This window comes from Chaetodon trifascialis, chromosome 4 (genome assembly GCF_039877785.1).
Source record: "Chaetodon trifascialis isolate fChaTrf1 chromosome 4, fChaTrf1.hap1, whole genome shotgun sequence".
Lineage (NCBI taxonomy): Eukaryota > Metazoa > Chordata > Actinopteri > Chaetodontiformes > Chaetodontidae > Chaetodon > Chaetodon trifascialis.
The window spans coordinates 21,001,706-21,024,295 of record NC_092059.1 but is presented as its reverse complement, the minus strand read 5'-3'; the positions used below and the strand labels follow the sequence as shown (position 1 = coordinate 21,024,295).

The 22,590-nt window shown below is 45.1% G+C and overlaps 1 protein-coding gene across 1 annotated transcript in view; it reads right to left on the bottom strand.

The window, feature by feature from the left end:
- The window catches only part of syde2 (synapse defective 1, Rho GTPase, homolog 2 (C. elegans)), a 43,861-nt gene that overhangs the window by 16,614 nt on the left and 4,657 nt on the right, over window positions 1-22,590 (bottom strand). The window contains exons 2-5 of the mRNA XM_070961101.1: window positions 16,668-16,969; window positions 15,780-16,179; window positions 5,479-6,614; window positions 231-357 (exon numbers count right to left, since the gene is read on the bottom strand). Coding sequence (XP_070817202.1) covers window positions 231-357; window positions 5,479-6,614; window positions 15,780-16,179; window positions 16,668-16,969 — 1,965 coding nt within the window. The remainder of the gene's footprint in view (window positions 1-230; window positions 358-5,478; window positions 6,615-15,779; window positions 16,180-16,667; window positions 16,970-22,590) is intronic.

Below are 22,590 nucleotides of genomic sequence, written 5' to 3'. Positions count from 1 at the left end.
TGAGTGTACCTTATGTTTTGCCCACTCAGTGGATTTTGTAATATCCTAATGAAGTCCAGGTAAAAGCGCACCTTGCAAGCAAAGAGAGGATCTGGGACCAGAGAGGGACATTGGCGCTCTTTGGAAAAGCCATCTAGTTAAATAACCAATTGATAATTACACTGAGTGCGTGTCGGTAACCCCGTGCTTTGTTGACGCCTTATGTTCTCTGTTCCCGGCAATCGGTTTACCTGTGATGACGTTAACATCGGGATACGTGTTTTCACACAGCTCCACGGCATAGCTGTCTCTCTCGAACGCCTCCCGCAGCTCCTTCTTCACTGCTGCAGACCCACACAGACGATAGAGACCCACCACCTGGAAACACACAAGTAGGTCAAGCAAACAGAGCATCTGACAGAGAGGCAGACATTTTTACAACCCTATCGATCACATTCTACGTCTGCACACAAACAATGTGCTGGACAGAAGCCAAAACTGCTTTCACAGACAAGCCACGTGTCTGCTTTATGTCTGCAAAATGGCAGTTTACATGAACAACTTTACCTTTTATTATCTGTATATTTAACTTTAGTAGGATTTCAGGCTCTAATTTAAAACATTTCACATAAACTTCCCAGGTTAGTTTTCTCACATGAACTTTCAAATTCAGATGCATGGACTGATTTATTACATTTACTATTTCATTGTTTTGCTGTACATACCTTATATTCTACTACTCTACTGCTAACATTAGCTAATATTAGCCAAAATAAGCTAATGGTAATAGTAGACCATCAGTAGCGGCAACAGCATGAGTGTACTGATTTCATTTGTAAAAAGAACACTGTGTTATTTCTAATTTTTTTATATAGGCTAATATAAGGCAAAGCTAGTATGTGCAGTGAATAACAGGACATTGATAAGTGCTAAAAGCAATGCTAACAGTGATTACAAGAGCCATTTTTAAGAAACTGACTCAGTAAGTTTATCTTAACGCTAGCTAATGTTAGCTAACATTAGCCACCATAAGCTACTAGTCAAGTAAGGCTGTTGCAGTAAACTTCCTGAGTAAGAGGAAGATTTGGTTATTTCTCGTTTCAAAAGATGTATAGTCTGCTGTGCATTAAAAACATTTTCCGAAAAACTAGCATCACTTTCAGTCATCTGTGAGCCTTGTTTCTTGGCTTTATTTGAACGTGAACAAAGGAAAATGTGCCCTGAGTGTTGCCAAACTACACAGAGCTGTGATAAAAATGTCACGTCCTCATGACTGAGTGGATAAACGCGGAGCTCCTCTAAAACCCAGCTGACAGCTCAGCATTAAAAATGAAAGCGCTGCGCAATAAACCTTTAATGTTCCTTTGCCGAAGCCTCCAGAGCGTGACCTAAACGAACTCTGAACAATTTCCTCCAGACTCTGACATCTGATAGCTGAAACTTGGCACCAATGCTCTCCTTGTTCTGTCGGGATTAGGCCTTGCTACAGACATACCATAATTTCTCCTACATGTGTCTGTCTGGTATGTGGCATAGCAGACCAACTGGTGTGGTTGCCCCGGTAACGTGTTAAGTCAGTGGGCTGTGAATGGTGGCTCGGGTCCGGTTCCACACAAACACAAATACACACATTCGGACACACACGCTGCTGGCCTTTCCGGGCTCCGGCGTAGGAGCGCTGTGATGTCTTCCCACCAGAGCGGCTATTTGTGAGCGCTCCTCGTCGAGCTGAGCAGTGTTTTCTAAACCTCACGCGAGAGGGAGCGAGGAGGACAGATTAGGCAGGGATTTGGCTTTGTGTGAGAGTAAACAGAAGTCACTGAGCACAATGAACAACAAGTCCATTCAGAAAAAAAGAGTCTCTCTTTGGGGGGAGAGCTGAGCGCAGGCGGGGAACAGCTGTTAGCAAAAAGAGGGCTTGCACTTATGCCCTGTGGCTGCCGGGCAACACAACAGGCAGCACCAGCCAAGACCTATATGCAGAAGAAGGCAGACACAATGAGCACTACACCAAACGAGTTCCCTCCACTGGAATGTGGGCGCTCAGTGACTGCAGAACCAGGGATGGGATCCCTTTTTTTCAGGCAGGGATTAGCTTAAAGACTTTATAGAAACATCAAAGGAGAAGAAAGGAAAGAAAGAAAAGTGCATTTGACCACACTAATGCTCGAGTGTTCCACCAAAGTCGGTCCGCCGAGTTATTTACTTCCCCTAAACATGACTCACCTTCCTAATAGATGCTGACAGGGAAATAATGATGTGTTCTCACCGTCCTGACAAAATGACAGAGAGCCTTCCCGGTGTGATTCAAGGATAAATATATCACAGGAGAGCAGACATGCATGTATGCAAGCCTACGTGCATGGCAACACAAACACAATGAGTGCAGCCAAGAACAAGAGTAGGGTTGTGCCTAATGATTATTTTCAATTACTTTCTGTGTTAATTCAATTTTTGGCCAATAAAATATCCAAAGCCCCAAAGATACTCAGAAAAACTACAAATCCTTACAAATGAAAGTAGTTCCAGCTCTAAATGTAAGCAAAGCAGAAACCACAGGAAGCCCCTTTCAGTACACCATAACTTTTGTGGCTGGAGGGAGATTTTCTGTCATGTTGGATCAATATGTAGAGATGTTTGTTTTTCACTGTTTTCCCACCCTCACATAGCTGAACACAGAGGGGAATAAAAGCTAAACAAAAACTAATCTTGCTAACAGCTGATGATATGATGGAGGAGTCAAAGAGGAGTCACTCTACCAACACGATGTTAAGTATGTTCAATCTAAAATGGTGCAGCCAGTCATTACATGCATCTGCGGGCATCATGTATGGTAACATGTAGGTTTCTGGGACAGATCCTTTTAAAAAAACGTCTCTTTTTAATGAGTGCAGAGTGCTCACATACATAACTCCAGTCTCTGATGCAGACATTGTTTGCAGCCTTTTCAAAACAGCCACAATCATCCAGCCTCTTGAAAGCTCGGAGGAGCCCTCAGGACACTCATTTCTAAGAGACTTTGAAAAAGAGTCTCCATCAAACATGCAGAAAATCATTTGTAAAGGCACACCGCTACACGTCTGGCCCTGCATGCTTTAGTGACATAACCTGCAAATTCCTCTGGGATCTGGTGTCGGCCCCGTCCTAACCCCTGTCTGCCTGTAACCTGGGGGAGCCCTTACACTTGATCTCAGACTGATACCCTGTGCAAAGTCTACTCTGCATCTCTGTAATGAAAGACGGCAGCGGAACGGGGGGGAGAGCGATTAGAGGAAGGGGCAGGAGACAAGGAAGGAGAAACATGGGCAACCAAGGAGAGACAGAAAGAGATAGCAATCACAATATGGCCACACAAAGCACAGGGAAATACATCAACAGATCAAAACTACTGGTGAAGTGAGAGTTACATGTGGCCTGTGCAGAGGGCAGTCAGTGAGTTTGGTCACTGCTTCTTCCACAGTGACAGTCAGAGATATGCCTCACATCTGGAAAGTGCATGCACAACACTGTCCAGCAAAAATAAGCTTTAACATAACCAAGAGTCTTTGCGTTTGCCTCAAAACCTGTGTACATCCACAACCTTTGTCTTCCACGACATTCCTGAGATATAGATTTGAGAAAACTTCAAACAAACAAAATCCTAAAGAGGAAATGTGGCTAAACGATCATCCGACAGCTCCAGACACTCACGCTAGATTCTGCAAGAGGCCTGAAAGTTGTCTTTACTCACTGTGGGGCTCAAAGAGACAACACTGCACTTCACAATCTCATACTGTGTTTAAAGGATTAGTCAATTCATTGATCTACTGCTCAACAGAAAATCAATCAACGGTCATTTTGATAAATAGTTGATAATTTCATCAATATCATCAACCAAAAATTCAGTCTCTGATTCCAGCTTCTTAATTGTGTGAAGTTAATACCTTTAGGTTAGCTAAACAGGCAATTTGCAGAGGTCATACTGGACTCTGGGCACAGGTTATGGGCCCCAAAAAGATTAATCAAATAACAGATTAACAAAGGAGAAAAATAATCAATAGTTGGTGACCTAATCTTATGCACAACCAACTACAGGCTCATTACCTACTACCAAGTAAAACTTTTAATTTCACAGCAGCAAATAAAATCATTTCCTCCCTTTGAGATCTAACAACAAACTCCTGCTGCAGAGCCAGCATGCTTCACAAGTGGCCAAGGGCGGGGTCTGATTTGACGGACAGGCTCCTTGGAGAGGCCTAATGTTTGCCTGTTGGCCCCAGGCACCCGCTGCCCCTGGCATGCCCCCCTAGAGTGATCAGTCAGGAACAGTGGCCAGACACTTTTACTGCCGCCGCTGTCTCAACTCTAATTAAGAGAAACTCCGCCACCTCTCTCTCTTCTCTCTGGGCTTCAAAGAGCTCATGAAATGAGGAGGGGGGACAAAACAAGAGATGATCACATGATCAGGGGGAACCTCTCCTCTCCACCGTTGCTGCCACCACGTCAGTCCACTAACTCTGAGTCTTTCTCCTCTCTGAATAAAAGAGTCAGTCGCCCCAGGAAGGCTCAGAGACATCAGGAGGAGCGGTACATCTCTTCTATCCATTCTGCTCACGCCACTCATCCAGTATTATAACTGGCTGCAGGGCGAGCGCTCGTCTCACGGCATACTGAGACAAAGGGATGATATGAAGGTGGATTATTTTCCCTCCCTATTCTCTCAGACAAAAATGCATTGCATAATTTTATGCAGTAGCTTTTTTTGTGTGTGTCCTAGCAGCCTTTTTTTTTCGAATGAATCCCCATCTGTTTTCGTTTGACAGGACAGGATTTGACGGCCTTTCATCCACATGTATTGTGTGTTGCATGTGTCCTGACCCTGAATTGATTTTTAAATTAATGGGCAGCTATTCTTATTATCAATTAATGGCTTCAATTGTCTTTCAAGTAGGAACACTTTAAAATATAGCTTTATAAATGTGAGGATTTGCTTCTTTTCTGTGTCTAATTTCATTGTAAATTCAGTAGATTTGAAAATATCCCTTTGAGCTTTGGGAAATTATTTAAATCAGTTCATTTCAAGGCACCTTGGTTGCTCATTTGGTCGAGCGTGTGCCCAAATGTACTGATGCTGAGTCCTAAACAATGGATTTGATTCCAGCCTATGGCTCATTGCTGAGTGTCTCACCCCCCCCCCCCCCCCCCCCCCCCCCCTTCCTGTCCATCTCTTAAAGCTGTTCTATCAAAATAAAGGCTGAATAAGAGACTTTGTTGCTTTTCTGTTTAATATCATTGCAAACTGAATATAGTTTGGTTTCCGACTGAAAAAACATTGGGCACTGAAACATGTGATGGACATTTGCCAGTATTTTCTGACATGTTATAGTCTAACCAATCAATTGATTAATCAGAAATAGAAGAGAGAGACAATCCATAAGGTCTAATAAAAGCTGCAGCACATAGCTTGTTTGCTGCAGGAAAACCTGTATGCTCCCAAATGCAGAGCATACACAGACTCACCTGGCAGCCTCTCTTTTCGATCTCATTGATGCACTTGGTTATAAGCAGCGGCACCATCATTCCCGTATTCTCTCTCTCCACCACCCGCCATGCCTCCACGCCAAACACCTGGGGCTCCCTGTCTCCATCTGGCCCACCATCCAGCGAGTTCTGCCACTGCTCCATCAGGCTCAGCTTGACGTAGATCAGCCCTCGTGGCTCCAGCTTCACCGCCAGCTGGTGGCAACGTGTCACCCGGAAGAGCGCGGGCAGAACCACCGTGCCGTGGCAGCAGACGCGGTTGCGTCTCGGCGTGGGCTCCCAGCTGAACACCACCAGCTTTAGGTGTTGGGCATTCTCCAGCTCGATGTTGAAGGTATGGTCCATATCTAGGAAGGTAGTTCGACAGGTGAGGAGAGCGGTCCGCGCTTTATTAACTGAGTCCACTTGGATGGCGCAATAGACATCTCGAGAGTCAATACGTGGAGGTTTGAGGTCCTCGGCGCCATAAAAGTGCAGACTCATCAGTCCAGAGATGTACTGGCTGCACTTCGGCTGCTCTGTGAAGCTGTAATGGCGGAAAGCGTCAATGTCCAGATCCGTGCCGTTGAGCTTGGAGCTTCCGCCTCCTCCTTCCGGCTCCTTGCCTTTCCCTCCCTTCCCCTCTGCAGAGCCGTGCTTCCCAGACTTGGCCACCAGCTCAGGTGAGTCACCGTCGCTGAGGTAGCCGCCTTTACTGGCGGACTTTGAGCTGCCGTTACTTTTCTTCTTGCTAAAGCTGTGCTGTGTGGAAACACTGCTGTCCAGGTGGTAGCGTGAGATGACGTTTCGGCTGGCCTGCCCGCCACCAGACGCGGCTAATCTGGGAGGGCCTGAGGAATGGGGGACGGCCTCTGTACCACTCCCATTGTTTCGGGGAGAATGGGCTCTGGGCTCTGACTGACTGCCTGCATTGTTATTGTTACTGCTACTCGGTGTTCCCTTGACGCTGAGTTTCCGGCTAAGCTCCGGAAGCTTCTTCATCTTCATGGAGATCTTCCTCACGGTGCGCGGGGACTTAATCTTGTCTGGGAAGGACCAGTTGATGGAGCTGCTCTTCTTGGCCGGGTTTGGGCTGGAGGGAGGGGAGCTGACAGCATTGGGCAAGTCGGGACCATCTACAGAGGAAATAACAGAGCAAGAGGAAAAAAAAAAGGATTAAAAGCGGGGAATGACGCATTTCGAATTTTGATTTTTCTTTGGTTGACACTTTGTGGAAAAGTTTAAACATTTTTACTGCCAAATTCTTCAGCAAGAAAAATATTTAGAAAGCAGTCCTCTCAGGAACAAATGGGTACCACCAGTCACACCAGTTCTTAAAGTCTCTGTAATCGCTGGTTTCTCGAGACAATCCGCCTCACTCCCATGATTACTCTTCAGATGTCCAGTAAAGACAGACAGGAAATAGAGGACTAAAAACAAAGGCAAAATGTGCATGAGCCATAATTTACAGTCTCTCACAAAAGCACTACACCTTCATGGCACATCATCAAGAGATTAGGTTTACATGTAACCCAGTAATCCACTGACAGAGATACATTCAGCAGGCAATGCTTCATAAACACTCGCACACTATATGATACACTGCCAGTCTATGTATGTAAACCTAGACAGTGATTTAGATAATTAACACTTTCAAAGAAACACGTTGCTGAAAATCAAAAATTTGATTGTTCACAAAGAGTTTCCATGAGGCCCCTTTGTTCAAAGCGGGCTTCACTCAATCAAACGCCAGGGAAACTGAAGTGGAAAGCCTTCAGCTGCAGATCCAGGAAAAACAGTGGTCTATAAGCAGAGAAGTGTGTGTGTCTACAGACTCGACCTGCTTCAGGGCCGAGCTAGAGTTACTCGGTCATTATTCCGGTTGAAAAATATCCATTTGGACTGGACCTTGTAGGCAGTTCTCACCTAACTAGATGTCTACAAAACAAAATTTCAGTGTCTAGAGTTCCATGCAGGAGTGACAGCCATTGTTTAGTCTACAGGACTGAGCTGTGGCTTTAGGTTTGGTCACTTTTTTCAACAGGTCGCTTACCTAACAAGTGCTTTTCTGCGGCTGGGCTATTAAGCTTTCTCTGCCCTCTCGGTCGTTTTCAGCCACAACGGGCAGCTATTTTTAGCAAAGACAAAACCCACTGCAGCTACCTACCCAGCATTAACTGGCAGACATACAGTGAGCAAATCTGGGAACATAGTGGAACATTTAGCTAAAGAGTAAGAAATTTCTCTCAGCAGTTGGAGGAGCCCAAAACAGAGCTCAAAGGACAGTAAATGTTGGATTTATTATAACATAACACATCTCCAAAACATTACTCATTATGAAGTGGATGTGTAAACAGACGACTGCATGCAACAACTTCACTATATCAACTTAATAGGTTGTCAGTGTGTTTCCACTGGTCCCAATGCAGGTAAAAGAGCCAATCAACAATTGCTGTCACATGTCTGTCTCAACAGTAACATCACTGTTATAGGCCATTATTCAACATTTTCTCTGTACATGCTGGCAGTAATGGCTAAAATGACAACAAATAACAATGTACCCCTGCACCTTGTACTGCCCTTATTGTAAGAGCTCCATCACGGTCGTAGACACTGACCTTTCAGTCATTTTGCATGTCCAAATAATCTGTCTGGCAAGAAAAGACAAAAGAGAAAGAGAAAGAGTTGGCACACAGCCAGCCCCAATTTGTGTGATTTAAGTGGAATTTGTCAAATTCTGGGCATCCAGCTATTTGCCCAACGGGAAGCTTGAGCTTGTCTCAAACAGAAAAACAGCTATTTTCTACATTCAGTGCTGGTTTAATAAGATTTCCTCCGTGGCTAACCTGCCTTTTTACACTTTAGAGGAATACCTCACTGCATGGATCCATGGGGGATTAAGGCTGGATCACGTGACTCGGCAGGGCAAATTTACCTTCTGTAGGCTTTTAGGGCTGGCCTAGATAGAAAATAAGCCACTATGTCAAGAGTTATCAGAGTCAATGAGTTATTTAGTGGACATTTAATACATTCATCATGTGAATTTTATCGATTTTGGATTTCTCATTTCAAATCTAAAAGCTTTTGTTGTTTTTCATCAGCTAATTACTTTCCCTGAATAAAGCTCTTAAACAAAAGAGTGATTCTGTAAGAGAGAGAGAGAGAGAGAGAGAGAGAGAGAGAGAGAGAGAGAGAGAGCTTGACCCTGCCAACATCACCAGCTCTATTTTCAGAGGGGACCTGCTGTGCTATTCTGGGGCGAGGGCCCACGAGTGAAAAGAGGGAGGCAGAGGAGGTGCAACAGGATGGAGAGAAGGGTAAGATGGGGGGCAGGAGCAGGGCAGGGTGTAGCCAGCAGATGGGGGACAAAGGCGCCCCTTGTCCAGGCACTCAGAGGTCTGGATGTTTGATGGGAAGGCTGGCGAGCGGGTTGGTGAATGTACAAATGAACACGGCTGTTCTCTCAAATTCCTCACCAAACCATGTTTAGCCTCCTTTTCCTGCTGGCTGAGTAGCCTCCCCTGTCACGGCGCCCTGCCAATAATAAACACAGAGGAGCTCTGAGAAGGGAGAACATGGGTGGAGGGCGCTGGAGGCGCAACCTCACCAAACATCTGGGGAGGGGTCGGGTACACAGAGGGCCCTGGTTCAGGTCTGAAACACTGTTTTCAGGAGTGAAATTGCTCTTACAGGAAACACAGTTTAACTCATTTTTGAGTTCTTTAATCCTGATATTTCTACATCTTGTACTGAGTCTTAAATTACAGTAATGAGAAGGTAATGCAGACACGTCAAATGTAATAAGATACAAAACTGTCACATTTCTAGAAGCTGTCACTAACCACAGAGGACAGTTCTGTCTCCAGTTTAAACTGGTAATTATGCATTAATGTGGAAGCACCACACATCAGGGCCAGGAAATATTATCATAATTAACTTTCAGTAGAACTGAATCATGTTGATATGATGCTACAGCCAATATTCAATTGAATGAATCAAATTATAATCAAAAACTGACAAAAGGAGTTTGGGAAGTTTTGAGTTCAGAAATATTGAGAGTTTGAGCAAGAATTTTGCCAAAAAGAGGAACACAGTTAATTGCATTGAACATCATTATCTTTCATGATTAAGGCTGGATATAATTTGAAATTATTGCCAAAAATATAAGTTTGAATTCCAAAACAATGTTTTTTAACATCTTACTTTGGAGAAATATTAACATGTACATACTGTGCAAAACTCAATACTCAATGCATCAGACTGAAATAAAAACTTCAATGAACAGTCGAAACTATCAAAAGCTAAAAGGTATTCAGGTATTTAGGTTCAATACTTCTAATCATGGTATATATCAAGATATTAGAATAATATAGTTAATGTTATTATTATTTGATAACTAACATGAACTGCAGTAATGCCCACCAGGCCTGGAAGGCAGATCTGCCTCTGACAAAGCTTATGGCTGTTGCTTCTCACACACACACACACACACACACACACACACACACACACACACACACACACACACACACACACACACACACACACACACACACACACACACACTGCTGGCTGTGTCCTCTGCAGGCTTTGGCCTTGTGGCAGCAGCCAGGAGAGTAACGTGACACCTCACAAGCTGAGGTTCAGGGGCGACGGTTTGACACCCAACCCTCCAGGGCCATGTCCCGGGGTCAAAGGGCAAAAGGTCTGCAGTTCTCCAGGTGACACCTGAGCTGAGTGACTGTGTCCACCCCCAACACTTGAGCATGCACACGCACTCACCATATTACTGCGACACAAAGAGAGAGTGCATGTAAAAATGCATGCATAAACACACAGACACACACGCCCTCCATGACCCGGCAGCCCTCCTCAGGCACCCGGCCACTGACACCTCCTAACAAAGCCCAGGAATTTACGATGAGGGCTTTTCACAGCACTGGCACCAGACAGGTGCAGAAGGGTGTGTGCGAGGGAAGACCTGATCATAATCAAATATGCCTGATATATGTTTCTACAATCCTCCGGTCTGAGCCAAATTGTCACTCGAGGCAGGAGTCGAATATTGTGAAAATGTCCTACAAATGAAACAATATTAGATGCCTGGCTTACAACAATGTGAGGATGTGTGTGTGTGTTTATGAGTGAGAAAGAGTCAGATGCTGAGCGTACTCTGATAAGCCTTGGAGCAAGACAGTAATCTGCTGTCCTTGATTACCGCTGTAAAACCACTTGAATTCACTTGAGTGTGTGTGTCCCTGGAAGCATGTCTGCCAAATGTGTGTGTTAAATGTAAAAACAGAAAGGAGCAGAGTGTGCTGACAAACAGGAGAGTGTAAATAAAGCGGTGAATGGCATAGCTGTCCTGCAGTTCCTTCGCTCGGTGACCGAGGCCAGGCTCTGCGCTGCTTCCTCTCCTTTTGGCTCTAAATCATTCAGTGTTGGAAGGCCTTTCAGGGGCCGCGGGAGCCCGGCCGTTTCATTACAATGGTTACAAAACCCCTGCTAATATATCCAAGCATGCAGGCCTTCTCACTAGCACAACATGGCCCCCTGCCAAAAGCAGCCCTCATGTAGCCTAGCTCGCCTACCACTGCAGGCATTCCTGCTCTGCTGTAACTCAACCGACAGAGTGGCTGCTAATTCTAGACGGCCTGCAGCCACGCCGGCCTCGCTGCACCGCCACCATCCAAACAACAAGGCACTAACAGCTACGTGAGGCGTGCTGACAAATGACTTCTTTTCGTCTGGAAACAAGCCAAAAACATTGTCAGTGCTAAACATTTTATGAATATACAATCTTAATCTGATGATTTTAGAATGGAACAACATTAAACTACTTCCTTATTGCAAAGAATTAACATCGTTATATCAGTAAAAATGAATTGCTCGCTTCATCGGAACGAAAGAGGAATTTATTGTTGTTGGCACAAATAGCAGTGAGACATAGAGGCTGTGTATTTAATTACTGAGGCGACTGTTTAAACTGTCACCTAGTTACCAAATTAATGACCAGAGGAGCTGCATCAAAACCTGTTCAACTCAAGCAACGGACACATCATGCATTCTCGAGGTCAGAAAAAAGAAAAACCTTTAGAGTTTTTACAGGAAAAGTTGAAACTAAGTCAAAATAAGGAACTGATGTTGCACACATTTTACTCATTGACCGCACTCCTGTAACATTGTCGGACCGACGATGGACAGCTGTTTTACAACAAAAAGGATCGAATCGATGCAGCAGAACCAGAGATACTGTCTTTTTCATTGCACACATTCTTCTTCCCGTCAAAACCTGGAGCCCACATTACCCACAATGCAACTCAACGGACAGTTGAGGTGAAGATTCTGGTGTGCTATCCCAGTAGCAGCTAAGGTGGCTTTGAGCCTTGGGCCATCAGCAGAGATGGAGCAGGCTTCAGAGGTCTGATGCTTTTAGAAATGCAGGTTGAATATTTTTTGGCTTTGGACTGTCTGACATCATCAAACACAAGATCAGGATCAGATTTTCTAAACAAGACTACAGGCAGTATTGTGACCCCTGGTGCATGCATGGCCAATTCAGGAAGGATTGTGCATTTGTGCACACACATAAAATCCTCTACTCATCAAACCAGAGACCAGAGCAGTTTTCTACAGCTGCTCTGGTGATAAAATGAAGAACAGACCAGACAGAAAGAGCCATGAGAAAACTATGTGAGCCGAACTTCACATCTAGCGCCAAGCTAAAGAATCTGCTCTGGTTTCAAAGTGCTGCTCCCACAATGCTGCTCCTCTGAGTTGTTGACTTCCTCCAGACCCGGCCGCGCAATCGTCAGCCGAGATTAGATTCCAGGTTTCAACTCAGAGGCTTGAACTCTCATGTAACTTTAGCAGCCGGGGCCAATTCTCAAACGCAGCAGCCAGCGTGACCAAAACAACCCCAGAAATAGCCCTGATCCCATTCTGAGCGCTGGCCAAGTCAGATTCCCCAAACAGACGCTAAAGGGAACAAGAGATCGGGAACACACCATGCTCACCACCCCCCATCCAAGTCCATCAATCATTATTCTCCATACAAATAGAGCATTCAGATGGACAAAAAGTCAGTCAATAGGCAGCACACGAGGAGTCTGGAGTGCATCCGGTGTGGGAAAAAGAACCAGCCAGCCGAACAGAGGAAAGCTATAGTCGCAGAGAGTCATCTACATCTGGGCCGCTTCATTAAATCAGCAGACGCTCTTATTCGTGCTCAATCAATGTCACATTTTCAGCCCTGCAGATAAAGCAGAGTCTGTATGGACTCATATTTATCAAGAATCCGAAACGTAAGCCATAAAGTATGGGATGAAAATAGGGGAGTTCGACACTGAGGCTGCACTCAGCAAAAGACTCATCTTACATCAGAGGCCATTATTCCTGAAGATGCATGGGCACATTTACAAAAATGTGGTGAGGCAGCCCATGATGTGGTATCCTAAACACACATACAGGAGATGCAGTAAAGATACGGCTCTCTGTGGTGGTAACAGCTATGTCACAACCAACAAACAGGTGTGTTTAGTGAGGTTTAGTTTGGCACAGTGTGTCAGTCTCTGCTACTTTGCTAGACGCTCTCATGAAGCATTAAAACACTGTATCAATGTCATTTGGCATACATATTTTCTTGCTGTTACACACAACTGTGGTATTTCTGTACTGTGTGAGGAACAAAAGACCACAAAGAATTGTGTAATCCATCCCAATGATCATCAAGTGATGTGGAAAAGCAATCCAGACCAATCTGAAGTGTCTGCACTGCAGTACAATAACATCAACATCGCTTGAAAAATATATGCAGACTTGATGTTTACTGTGATGAATCACAGAAATCAGTTCCAAGAACTTGCTTATTGGTTTTCATACCTTACTAAAATGAATGGGGTGCCTGAAAAGTGGAAAAATAGATTCAAAAACCTAAAACTGAACTGTATGCTTTTCAAAATGGCCATAAAGGTCCAGTTAATCTGACAAATCAGTGGAAAATGCGCTAAAAAGTTTCATAGAAAAACAATTGGTAATTGTCCACGTCCTCAGACAGCCTCAGCGTGATGGTAGTGCAGAGATGTGACACTGAGTGCAGGGTGGAGTGAGAACCCTCAGCAGGCTCCTGCCACCGTCCTCCCACCCTCCCAACCAATGTGAGAGGAGGAGGAGGGCAGCGCCGTTGTGCAGCCAAAACAAACTGAGTTAACAGCAACTACAACACACCTACACAGCAACGCAGAGGTACAGGAGGTGTCTAACTAAAGGTGAAGACAGACGGTGAATATTTCACCTTCCTACCATTCCTTTTGGTTTTCAACCAAGGTGCCCACAACACACATCCCCAACACAAACAAGCAGTTATGAGTGCTTCCTCTTTGAAGGCACGTAACCGGCGTGTTGCTCTTTTTTGGTTGCAGTGAAGTGTGGGATGGCGTCGCCTAACCCACAGGAATCAATTGCAAAGTCAACAGGCTGCCGGGGGGGGGGGGGCAGTTCCGGAGGGAAAAGAAAAAAAAACAACACTTCTGCTCCCTCATCTCGTGTTCACAGCAACCAGCAAACCCACACATCACAGACCTGCCACTAAGTACTCCCATTAAACAGAACCTTGTTACAGGATGCAAATGAGGCGCAGGTCTTTGAATGGTAACAATTTAATGGGAAACGAATCACTTCTCAAGATGGCAGACAGCTCTGGGAAAATTAAAAAAGCCTTTCTGTTCACAGAAGCTCAGAAGACAATTTGTTCTCTGTTAAAACTGCTGAACAAGCAGCTCCAGCCTCCAAATATGTCCACTCATCTGCTTACCAAGCACGAAAGGCCCTAATGACACCAGCAAATTTCATCTGGACTGCAAAACAGATCTGAGACCTATGAAAAGGTGCAGGCAGGAATAGCCTAAATTTAATTAGCCCTGTGTGCTATGATTAGTGCCCTTCCTGGGCCAGTACACTGAGACTCATTCGGGACTGGTTTAATCCTAATCCTACAGGGAAAGTCTCTCAGGACGGAGAGTTTTGCTGAGCCACACGTGATGTCAGAGAGAGCCAGGCGTTTGACGCCAGTGAGTGAGGATGGAGGAGTTTATCAGCCGCCAATCAAACCTGTGTCCTTGTCACAGGCAGATTTGTTGTGGGAGATAACGCACCTCAAGAAGTTCAGCCTTTCCACTCTGCCAAACAAACAGCTTCTTTATATGTGCTGATTGCTGCTTTGAAACACAGAAAAACTGCAGCCTACAGTTATTCTTTCATTTATAGGAATGGGTCTAAATGACTTGTGGTTTCAACTCTTAAAGCTGTAGAATTTCAGGGTGAGAAAAGTTCCTTCGAGCCTTCATTCCTGCAGTAAAACTGTGGCTGTGAGCGCTGAAGCTTAAGTATTAGATTTCGCTCAGTGTAGCCGAAGTGCTCGGCCTCGCTTTGTGCTCCTCCAACTAGAAATGGCTGTTGCGTGCCACAGAAAAGTGTTGTCAAAAGTTGTAATTATAGGCTCAGCTCAAGATGTGCCAATTGGTTGAAACTACTATGTTGCCACATCAGAGAGAACAAAAAGTCGGAAGTTAGAAAAAGCAGGCCGAGCTTATTAAGAGACAGGGAGCCGTGTGCTGGCTGTCATCATCATGCCGCCGCTGTAGACCAGAGTTTCAAACATTTGCAAGCACGCAAGTGAAAAGTGCAGAGAGAGCACACCAATTCATTTACAGTAATTCTGCTTAAAATCTGTCTTTTGTGTCTGCACACACAATAAGTGCAGCTTTAATGAAGGAGCTTTGGAGGCAAGAAGACATTTATTCTTACTTCAAGAACTGCCAAAGCTTTACAGACCTCTCTCGGCGCGAGCAAATGGATATTCTTTCCTCTGAGGAATGCCAGTTCTGAATTCCTCCTGGTTAATGTCTGTCTGAGTTTAACTAATGAGGGACACTGATATGGACTGATATGATTAGACAGCCACAGCTCCTGTCTGCTCCTATCAAACAGAACAGAACAAGAAAAAAACTGAGCTCGGCTGCATTTGTTATAGCTTTCAAAAGGAATTTGGGATTTTTACACCCAGCAAAGCTCTATTTCTGCTCCTGCACCATCTTCATCTTCACACCTAAAATGCGTGATACTTCAGTACAGCTGAAGCAAGACAGACTCGCAGCTAAATAAGACTGTTGATCCTTTGATTGGTAACATTTTCAACAATAGCTGTAATTAGTGCTCAAGGTGTGCATGACCGCAAAAATCTGCCGGTTGTGCAGGAAAGTAAGAACGAGAGGAGGTGTGTGTGTGTGTCTTTTCTGCCTTACCTGTGGCTCTGCTGGTGGAAGGCCCCCCCTCCTCCTGAGGTTTGCACGCGAGCATCTGTCTGTGCAGATGTAGTGCCTCTGTGGAATGTACAGCATTCCCCTGACTCCCATCTCCTGAACCACCACCGCTGCCGAGGCTTTCCCCGAGCGCCTCCGGTCCTCCACTGCTGCCCGCCAGGTTCCTGCCACCGTGAGCTGCATCCCCTCCCCTGCTGGGCCTCCTCTGGGGCTCTGCTTGAGGGGGAACCAGCAGCCGCACAGAGGGGCGGTGAGCCACGTCCGGTTCCTCGTCCTCAGGGATGGGGTTGTACCAGATCTCTCCTTCATCGTCAGCGTCATTCTCCTCGGCTGGGTCCACGCTCCGAGGGTGAGGAGACACCTTGGCCTGACCAACATTAACCTGAATCAAGAGAGGAGCCAGAGATTTCAGTTAAACACTGAGGAAAAGAGGAAAGAAAGCCACCTGAACTGAAACATACAGCAAGCACTGTGCTGGATCCTAAGTTTGACATTCATGGAAATAGCTTAGCTTACCTTAACTTAGCATGAAAACTGGAAATGAAGGAAATGGCTAGTTTGGCTCTGTTAAAAAATCCACCTACCAGCACCTCTACAGCTCATGAATGAACACGTTGCATTTTGTTCACTTTAAATTAAACAAACGTGTGATTAGTGAGCTTTAATCATGCAGCTAAGCAGCTTTTCAAGCTTTGGACAGAGCCAGGCTAGCTGTTTCCCCCTGCTTTCAGTCTTTATGCTAAGCTAAGCTAACAGCCGGTGGTTGTGGCTTCATATTTAACGCACAGACATGAGAGTGGTTTCCATCTTTTCTTGTTGAATAAAGTGAATAAAATGCATCCTTGTGAACAGAGAGACCTCGAGGCTAACCTGAGGCAGGTGCAGGCGGACCGGCCGAGACGGGGCTCCCCCTGAGGGCCTCAGGTGGTCTGGAGAAGGGCTGGGAGGAGGGGGTGGCTGATGGGAGCCCTGGCTGCCCTCCTCCTCAGCTCCCAGCATTCCCTGCAGCTCATCCTTGGCGCACTGATTCTTCCCAAGGGAGCTCTGCTGCAGCCAGTTGCGCTTCTTGGAGACAGTGATGGTGGTGAGCGGTGGCCGCCATGACGGGGCCTCGCTGGCCCGGCCCACCTCCCGGCCATTAGCACAGGGGGTTTGAGCATTCTCAATGAAAGCTGATGGAGCGATGGGAAGAGAAAGAGTGTGAGAGTTGCAACTTCATACTAGGAGACAGTTAAAAACTCATCTGATTGGCATAAAAAAGCAACTCATCATCATCATTTCAGCAATTATTGAACTGAATCTGATGTTTAATCTCAAAGACGATTCATGTCCTGTCAAGTTGAAGAAAACATCTGTATAAAGAAACCACAGGGGAGGAGACTGAATAATGCCATTAGGTTTTACAGTCGCTCTCATTCTTGTCTCTGTCTTTTAAAGTCGTCAAAAAGGAGCCACGTTTTTGCTTTGTCTCATCTGACTGTGACATGCTTTATAACTTTTGGACGAACTATTGTGATTTTGTTTTTATGACCGAAGTCAAATTTTCAGTCACACCACCACAGTCCCCCCAGAGCACCCCCCCCCCTTCTCCTCAGTGACGCTTCGGGAATACGTGGGCTTTGAATTCAAAAGAGATCACAGGGAGATGGAGGGATTTAGCACACGTATCTTCCATCGCTGCGACTTGGAAAAAAGAGCGAGAAACCGCTGGTATTACAGCTGTGAAAATAGAGCGGAGAGGGGAGGGTGTGTGTGTGTAAGGGGGTGATGATAAGTACAGCCAGTGGCGACGTGAGCACTGAAAAAAGGATGAATAATAGACAGTGACGTGGTCCCTTAATGTCCCAAAGAAAGCATTAAAAGAGCGCCTGCATAGCTTTGAGTGAATGTTTTTATGAACTGTCTCCTTACAGAAATCCAAAAGCACCTTTGCATCTGACGTGCTTTTATTTTCAAGGGTTGATGAGCAGATGCAGCCAGGGAAAAACAACCTCTGAGCATGTGTGTGTGTGTGTGTTTGTATGTGTGTGTGACAGGGAGGGCAGGGTCTTGCTCTAACATGTACAGCGGGCTCGTGTAAAAGACTGTTTTGATCCTCGGCAGCTCCCAGACGAGCCCCTCCACATGCTATAATGACAACTTCTCCTTTTCCTCGAGGAAATGCATTTTCATGCACGCCAGGCTGAGATCCGCCAAATTACAGAGTTAGGGATATTTTCACTTTACGAAAATCGAAATCCAACGCGGGGCATGCAGTGTGTGCATGTGTGACAGTGCCACTAAGAAGTGTGACTGAGTCTGCATACAGGGTGTTCTTTTCTGTGTGTATTTTCAATCTAGAGCAGTCCATGAGATGAGAAGTACATTAAGAAAATCACATGGTTTCAAATTACATAACTTCTACTCAGTTGATTGAGAGTAAGGTTTTTTTTTTTGTTTTTTTTTGCTTGGTTGCTTTTATTGACAAAGCCCTGAGCGGGCGGCACAGAGAGGGCAGAGGGCTTCACTGGGATTTGCTTTTCCCTGGAAGTCAACCAGCCTCTCAGAACAGCCTCTCTCCGCTTTCCTGTGATCTACAAGGCAACTTCATAAACCAATCTGTGGCTCTCAATAAACGCTGCCATCCCCAGCGCCTCAGAATCCCCAACTCTGGAGTTCCTCTCGCCACAACAAAACAATGGAGCTTCATTTACGTAAACTTTGTTTCATTTTCTCCACTCAAGAAATATGACGAGTATGACACAAAGCTGATTTTATAAGGCGCTGCTGAGTACATAAAGAACTGAGGACACTTTTAAGGCATTCCAAATCTCCAAAGAAACGAAACAAACAACCCATCACAGCGCCTCTGTCATCTGTTTCACTTTAATTCAAACATACCACCACACTGCCAGAACATAAAGCACATCTTTAGGTATTTCTTCCTTTGTGCTCTGTTGAAGTTCTGGATGGTTTCCTGTCAGAAACGTGTTTGTGTGACCTGAGCCAGCACTGGGTTTGCTTTAGCCTGGATTCAGGCCAGTGCCATGTTTGAGGGTCTGGAGCTGAGGGACGGGGAAACATGCAGCATGTTTCTGATGATATACCAAGTCCCTCGAGTTAATGTGTAGGCCCGAGCCGGCAGGCTGTAATAATCTGCTGTGTTTTGTTTTCAGCTGTTCTGGCCTGGAGTTCCTTGTAACCCTTTAAACTCTGACAATGAGCAACATTTTTACTTAAATCAAGCCTACAGAAAAGTACATTGCAACAGGAACTGGATATTTTTTGTAAACAGCCTAGTAGACTAGATTACAAAAGAATCTTGAAAGGGCTTTTATGAGCAAGACACATCCAAAACTACAGATTCTCTGGCCTATAATTAATATTTAGCAAGGGGAACTCTGTTTTCACCAGACGAACTACATCAAATGAGGGTAAACTGAAATTAAAAAGACGCTGGATTTAAAGTCGCTTAGAGGCACAGATGCACAGACTACAAATATGGCTTTACAGCCATATTAAAAATGAACTATCACACACTTGTGGATGGGGAAGAACGGAATACAGTGCAGGAAAAGGATTATTCAAAAGCAGGATATGCGCTGGGACCAAGATAAAGACCGAGACGGATCCAAAAACTGCAGCCTCTGCCGCCGACGCTGCGTCTCGTAACGCGAGACTGAAGAGAGGTGAGACGGCTGTGTGCAGAGTTGTTGTCAGCATGCCATCTACTTTAAGGGGTCTTTCATAACTGGAAGAGGAAGCGTGTTCCGACATGAGCGGCATTCCAGACCACAGCTCCAGATTTACAGCCTCGCTCCTTCCACTGTCACAGGGAGCAACACAAAGCAACAGCAGGGCGCTGCTTTGACTTCACCAGTGAGATTTTAGCCATTTTAACTGGTGTCAAATATCAAACCAGGACAGTCTATACCTCTCTGCATCTCGCATCAGTGTCTGTTTTTACAAGATAAGCTGTGTCTTAAGTGTTCACTAAAATACTCAATGAAAAAGACCTGTCTTAGACACTTAGAGGCAAAGACACAAAGAAAAAGAAAGCTTGAGGGTAAAAACGAACGTTCATCATTTTTATGAAAAACGCCTTTTTAACCTTCTCAGATAACATCCCCGCTCATATTGGGCAAATACTTGGCGATCCAATCATGTTTTCTTCCGGTAAAACAAAACACGGCGTGTGCTTATGTAAGCTCGAACTAACCAGCTTCACCCAATAATGTCACGACATCCACCCATCAATCAGTCTTCCGCTTCAGAGATATGATTCATGAGTTAGCTAGCTGGCAACAGCGTGGTACGTCAGCGTGTCTTCAGGTGTTCGCCCCCTCAAACCTCGTTCTGATCCCTCAGAATCCTGTGGTTACTGTGAGGAAAGTGGTCTCTGTGGCAGCTCCAGATTATAAGACGTTTTACAGTGGACTGCTTCCCTGTCAGTGTCTGCTGCAGCTAACCCTCCACCTCCTGCAGTTTGAGGGGTATGTATGCCTGCTCTGGTGATGGGGTGATGAAGATCAGCTGAAAATGATCATTAGTTTCAGCCCCGAGACTATTTATTAAAAGTTGATTTCTTCATTAGTTTAAACTTCTGCCTGCTGTCATGTTACCACATACAACAGGAGAGCAAGTAAAACAGCAGCTCCTTCCTCCTCTGGTTGTTATTTGGAGTGAGAAACACAATGCAAAGCAAAACAGCCTGTTGGTTCAAACTTGGGAGCAAACGGAGCTAACGCAGCCTGGCCGCCTGTGCCACGATGGCATGAAGATGATGAGTTCAGGGAAAGGGAAGACTCACACCCCTGACCTGAAGGTAACAGATGGCCAGAGCATAACACAAGGGAGCACGTCTGAGGGAGAGGTGATGGGGAGGAGCGATCTGGGTTTGTCTGAGGTGCTGAAAGGAATGCAAACTTATAGAGAACAAAAGCTTACTTCCTGGATGTGCTGGTGTGAACCGGTGCCACGTGAGCCTGACAGTAAGCCCTATTATATTCATGTCTAAATCTTCTGAATGACTGAATCTCTCTCTCCTCTAAGACAAAACACTTGATCCACTTTCCCATAGGCTTTTCTTTTATTTCCTCAATTCCTTTTGCTTCGTAGGGGCTCCTCTTTTGATAAGTGCAAAACACACACCAGCTAGTTTTTTCTCCTCCGTACAGACAACACTTTGTTGTGTGTACAGAGTTTCAGCCCCCCCCCCCCCCCCCGACACACACACACCCTTCAGAGGGAATCTTTTGCTGTGTGCCATACATTCCTGTTGACACTCATTCATATGGTAATGAGGATTCTCAGTGTAGATCTTTCTCTTTGCACCAGTGCAGAGCTGCGATCGTCCAGTGTTGCATCACATGTCAACACTTGCATCCCACTGAGGCATCCTGGCAGCGCAGCCTGCTAATGCTAATGCCACTTCCTTCTCAGTACGCTGGCTTGAAATCCAAATTCTTTTCAGTGTTGCAGCTCTTTCAGTGCATCCTCTGTCCTGTCTCATCGTGTCTGTTTAAAAAAAGATAAATATGCTTCAAGGGAGGGAATGTGTCATCTACAAAAGGCACCAGGCCTCACTGTGACACAGTTAGGTCCACAAGACGGGTACAAAGTAAGACAAGTCATTGAAAGGCCCTTCAACAGCACTCTGTACAGTAGCTCCTGATAAAATTCTGCCACCTCAAAAATATGACCCAGTCTGTTTTACTGCCTTTGCACACACCATCATATGACTCACACATCTCATAAACCATCCTGGTATGAACCCTGATGGCTCGAGTTTCTCCTCCATCACCTGATCTGTCTTTAGCGCGAGCATCCTCCATAAATCTGTCCAAGTACAGACACACCAGACAAGACAAATGATTGTACCTCCACCATCAGCCGCGCGTGTTTATGTGCAAGAGAGAAAAAAACTCTGCAGCTCAGTAACAAGTTTTCTGGCACAATGCAGAAACCAGATGCCACATCGTTCTGACATGACTTGACAGCAGTCAAGGAGGATTACATTACACCTGCACTCCCGTGTCTCTGTAGCTACTTTGACTCTACTGAGCAAGCAGGAATAAATGGAATTGAAACGTTAAGTGATACTGCACAGTGTGTCGATCTTTGCTTCATATTTGATGAGTTATTTCTAAAGGAATAGTTCAACATTTTGGGAAACATGCCTGTTCAGTTGCCTCAGTTTAGGTGATGAGATCAATACTTCTCTCATGTCTGTACAGTGTATATGGAGCGAAAACCAGCAGCCAGTTAGCTCAGCTTAGCATAAAGACTGACAAGGGGAAAGAGCTAACACGGGTCTGTCTGAAGGTAACAAAATCTGCCTACCAGCACCTCTACAGCTCCCTGATTTCCATGTTATGTGTCATTTGTTTCATTTGTACAAAAGTTGCTGCTCCATGCAGTACATAACTTCTCGTAAAACCACAGCTTGTCAATTTTACATGTTATATAAGATGTTAATTAACAATCTTTCGACATATTTTTGAATTCAGGCCAGAGCTTTCCCCTCATTTCCAACCTTTACTGCAGCTTCATGAGACAGACATGCGAGTGCTATCAGTCTTTTAATCTAACTCCACATTATTTTTAGAAATCATCTTATTTCCTCCCTGCTAAACTATTCTTTCAAAAGCTGTTTTTCAGGAGATCCAAAAAGCTATTCCACTACTTTTGCCCAATGCTGTCCTGTTGCAGAGCAGTCACAATTGCTAGACATGCAAACAGGGTATGATTTTCCTCTTAGTTTGAACCACAAGACTTCAAAAAAAAGAAGAAGAAATAAAAGAAAAGAATATCT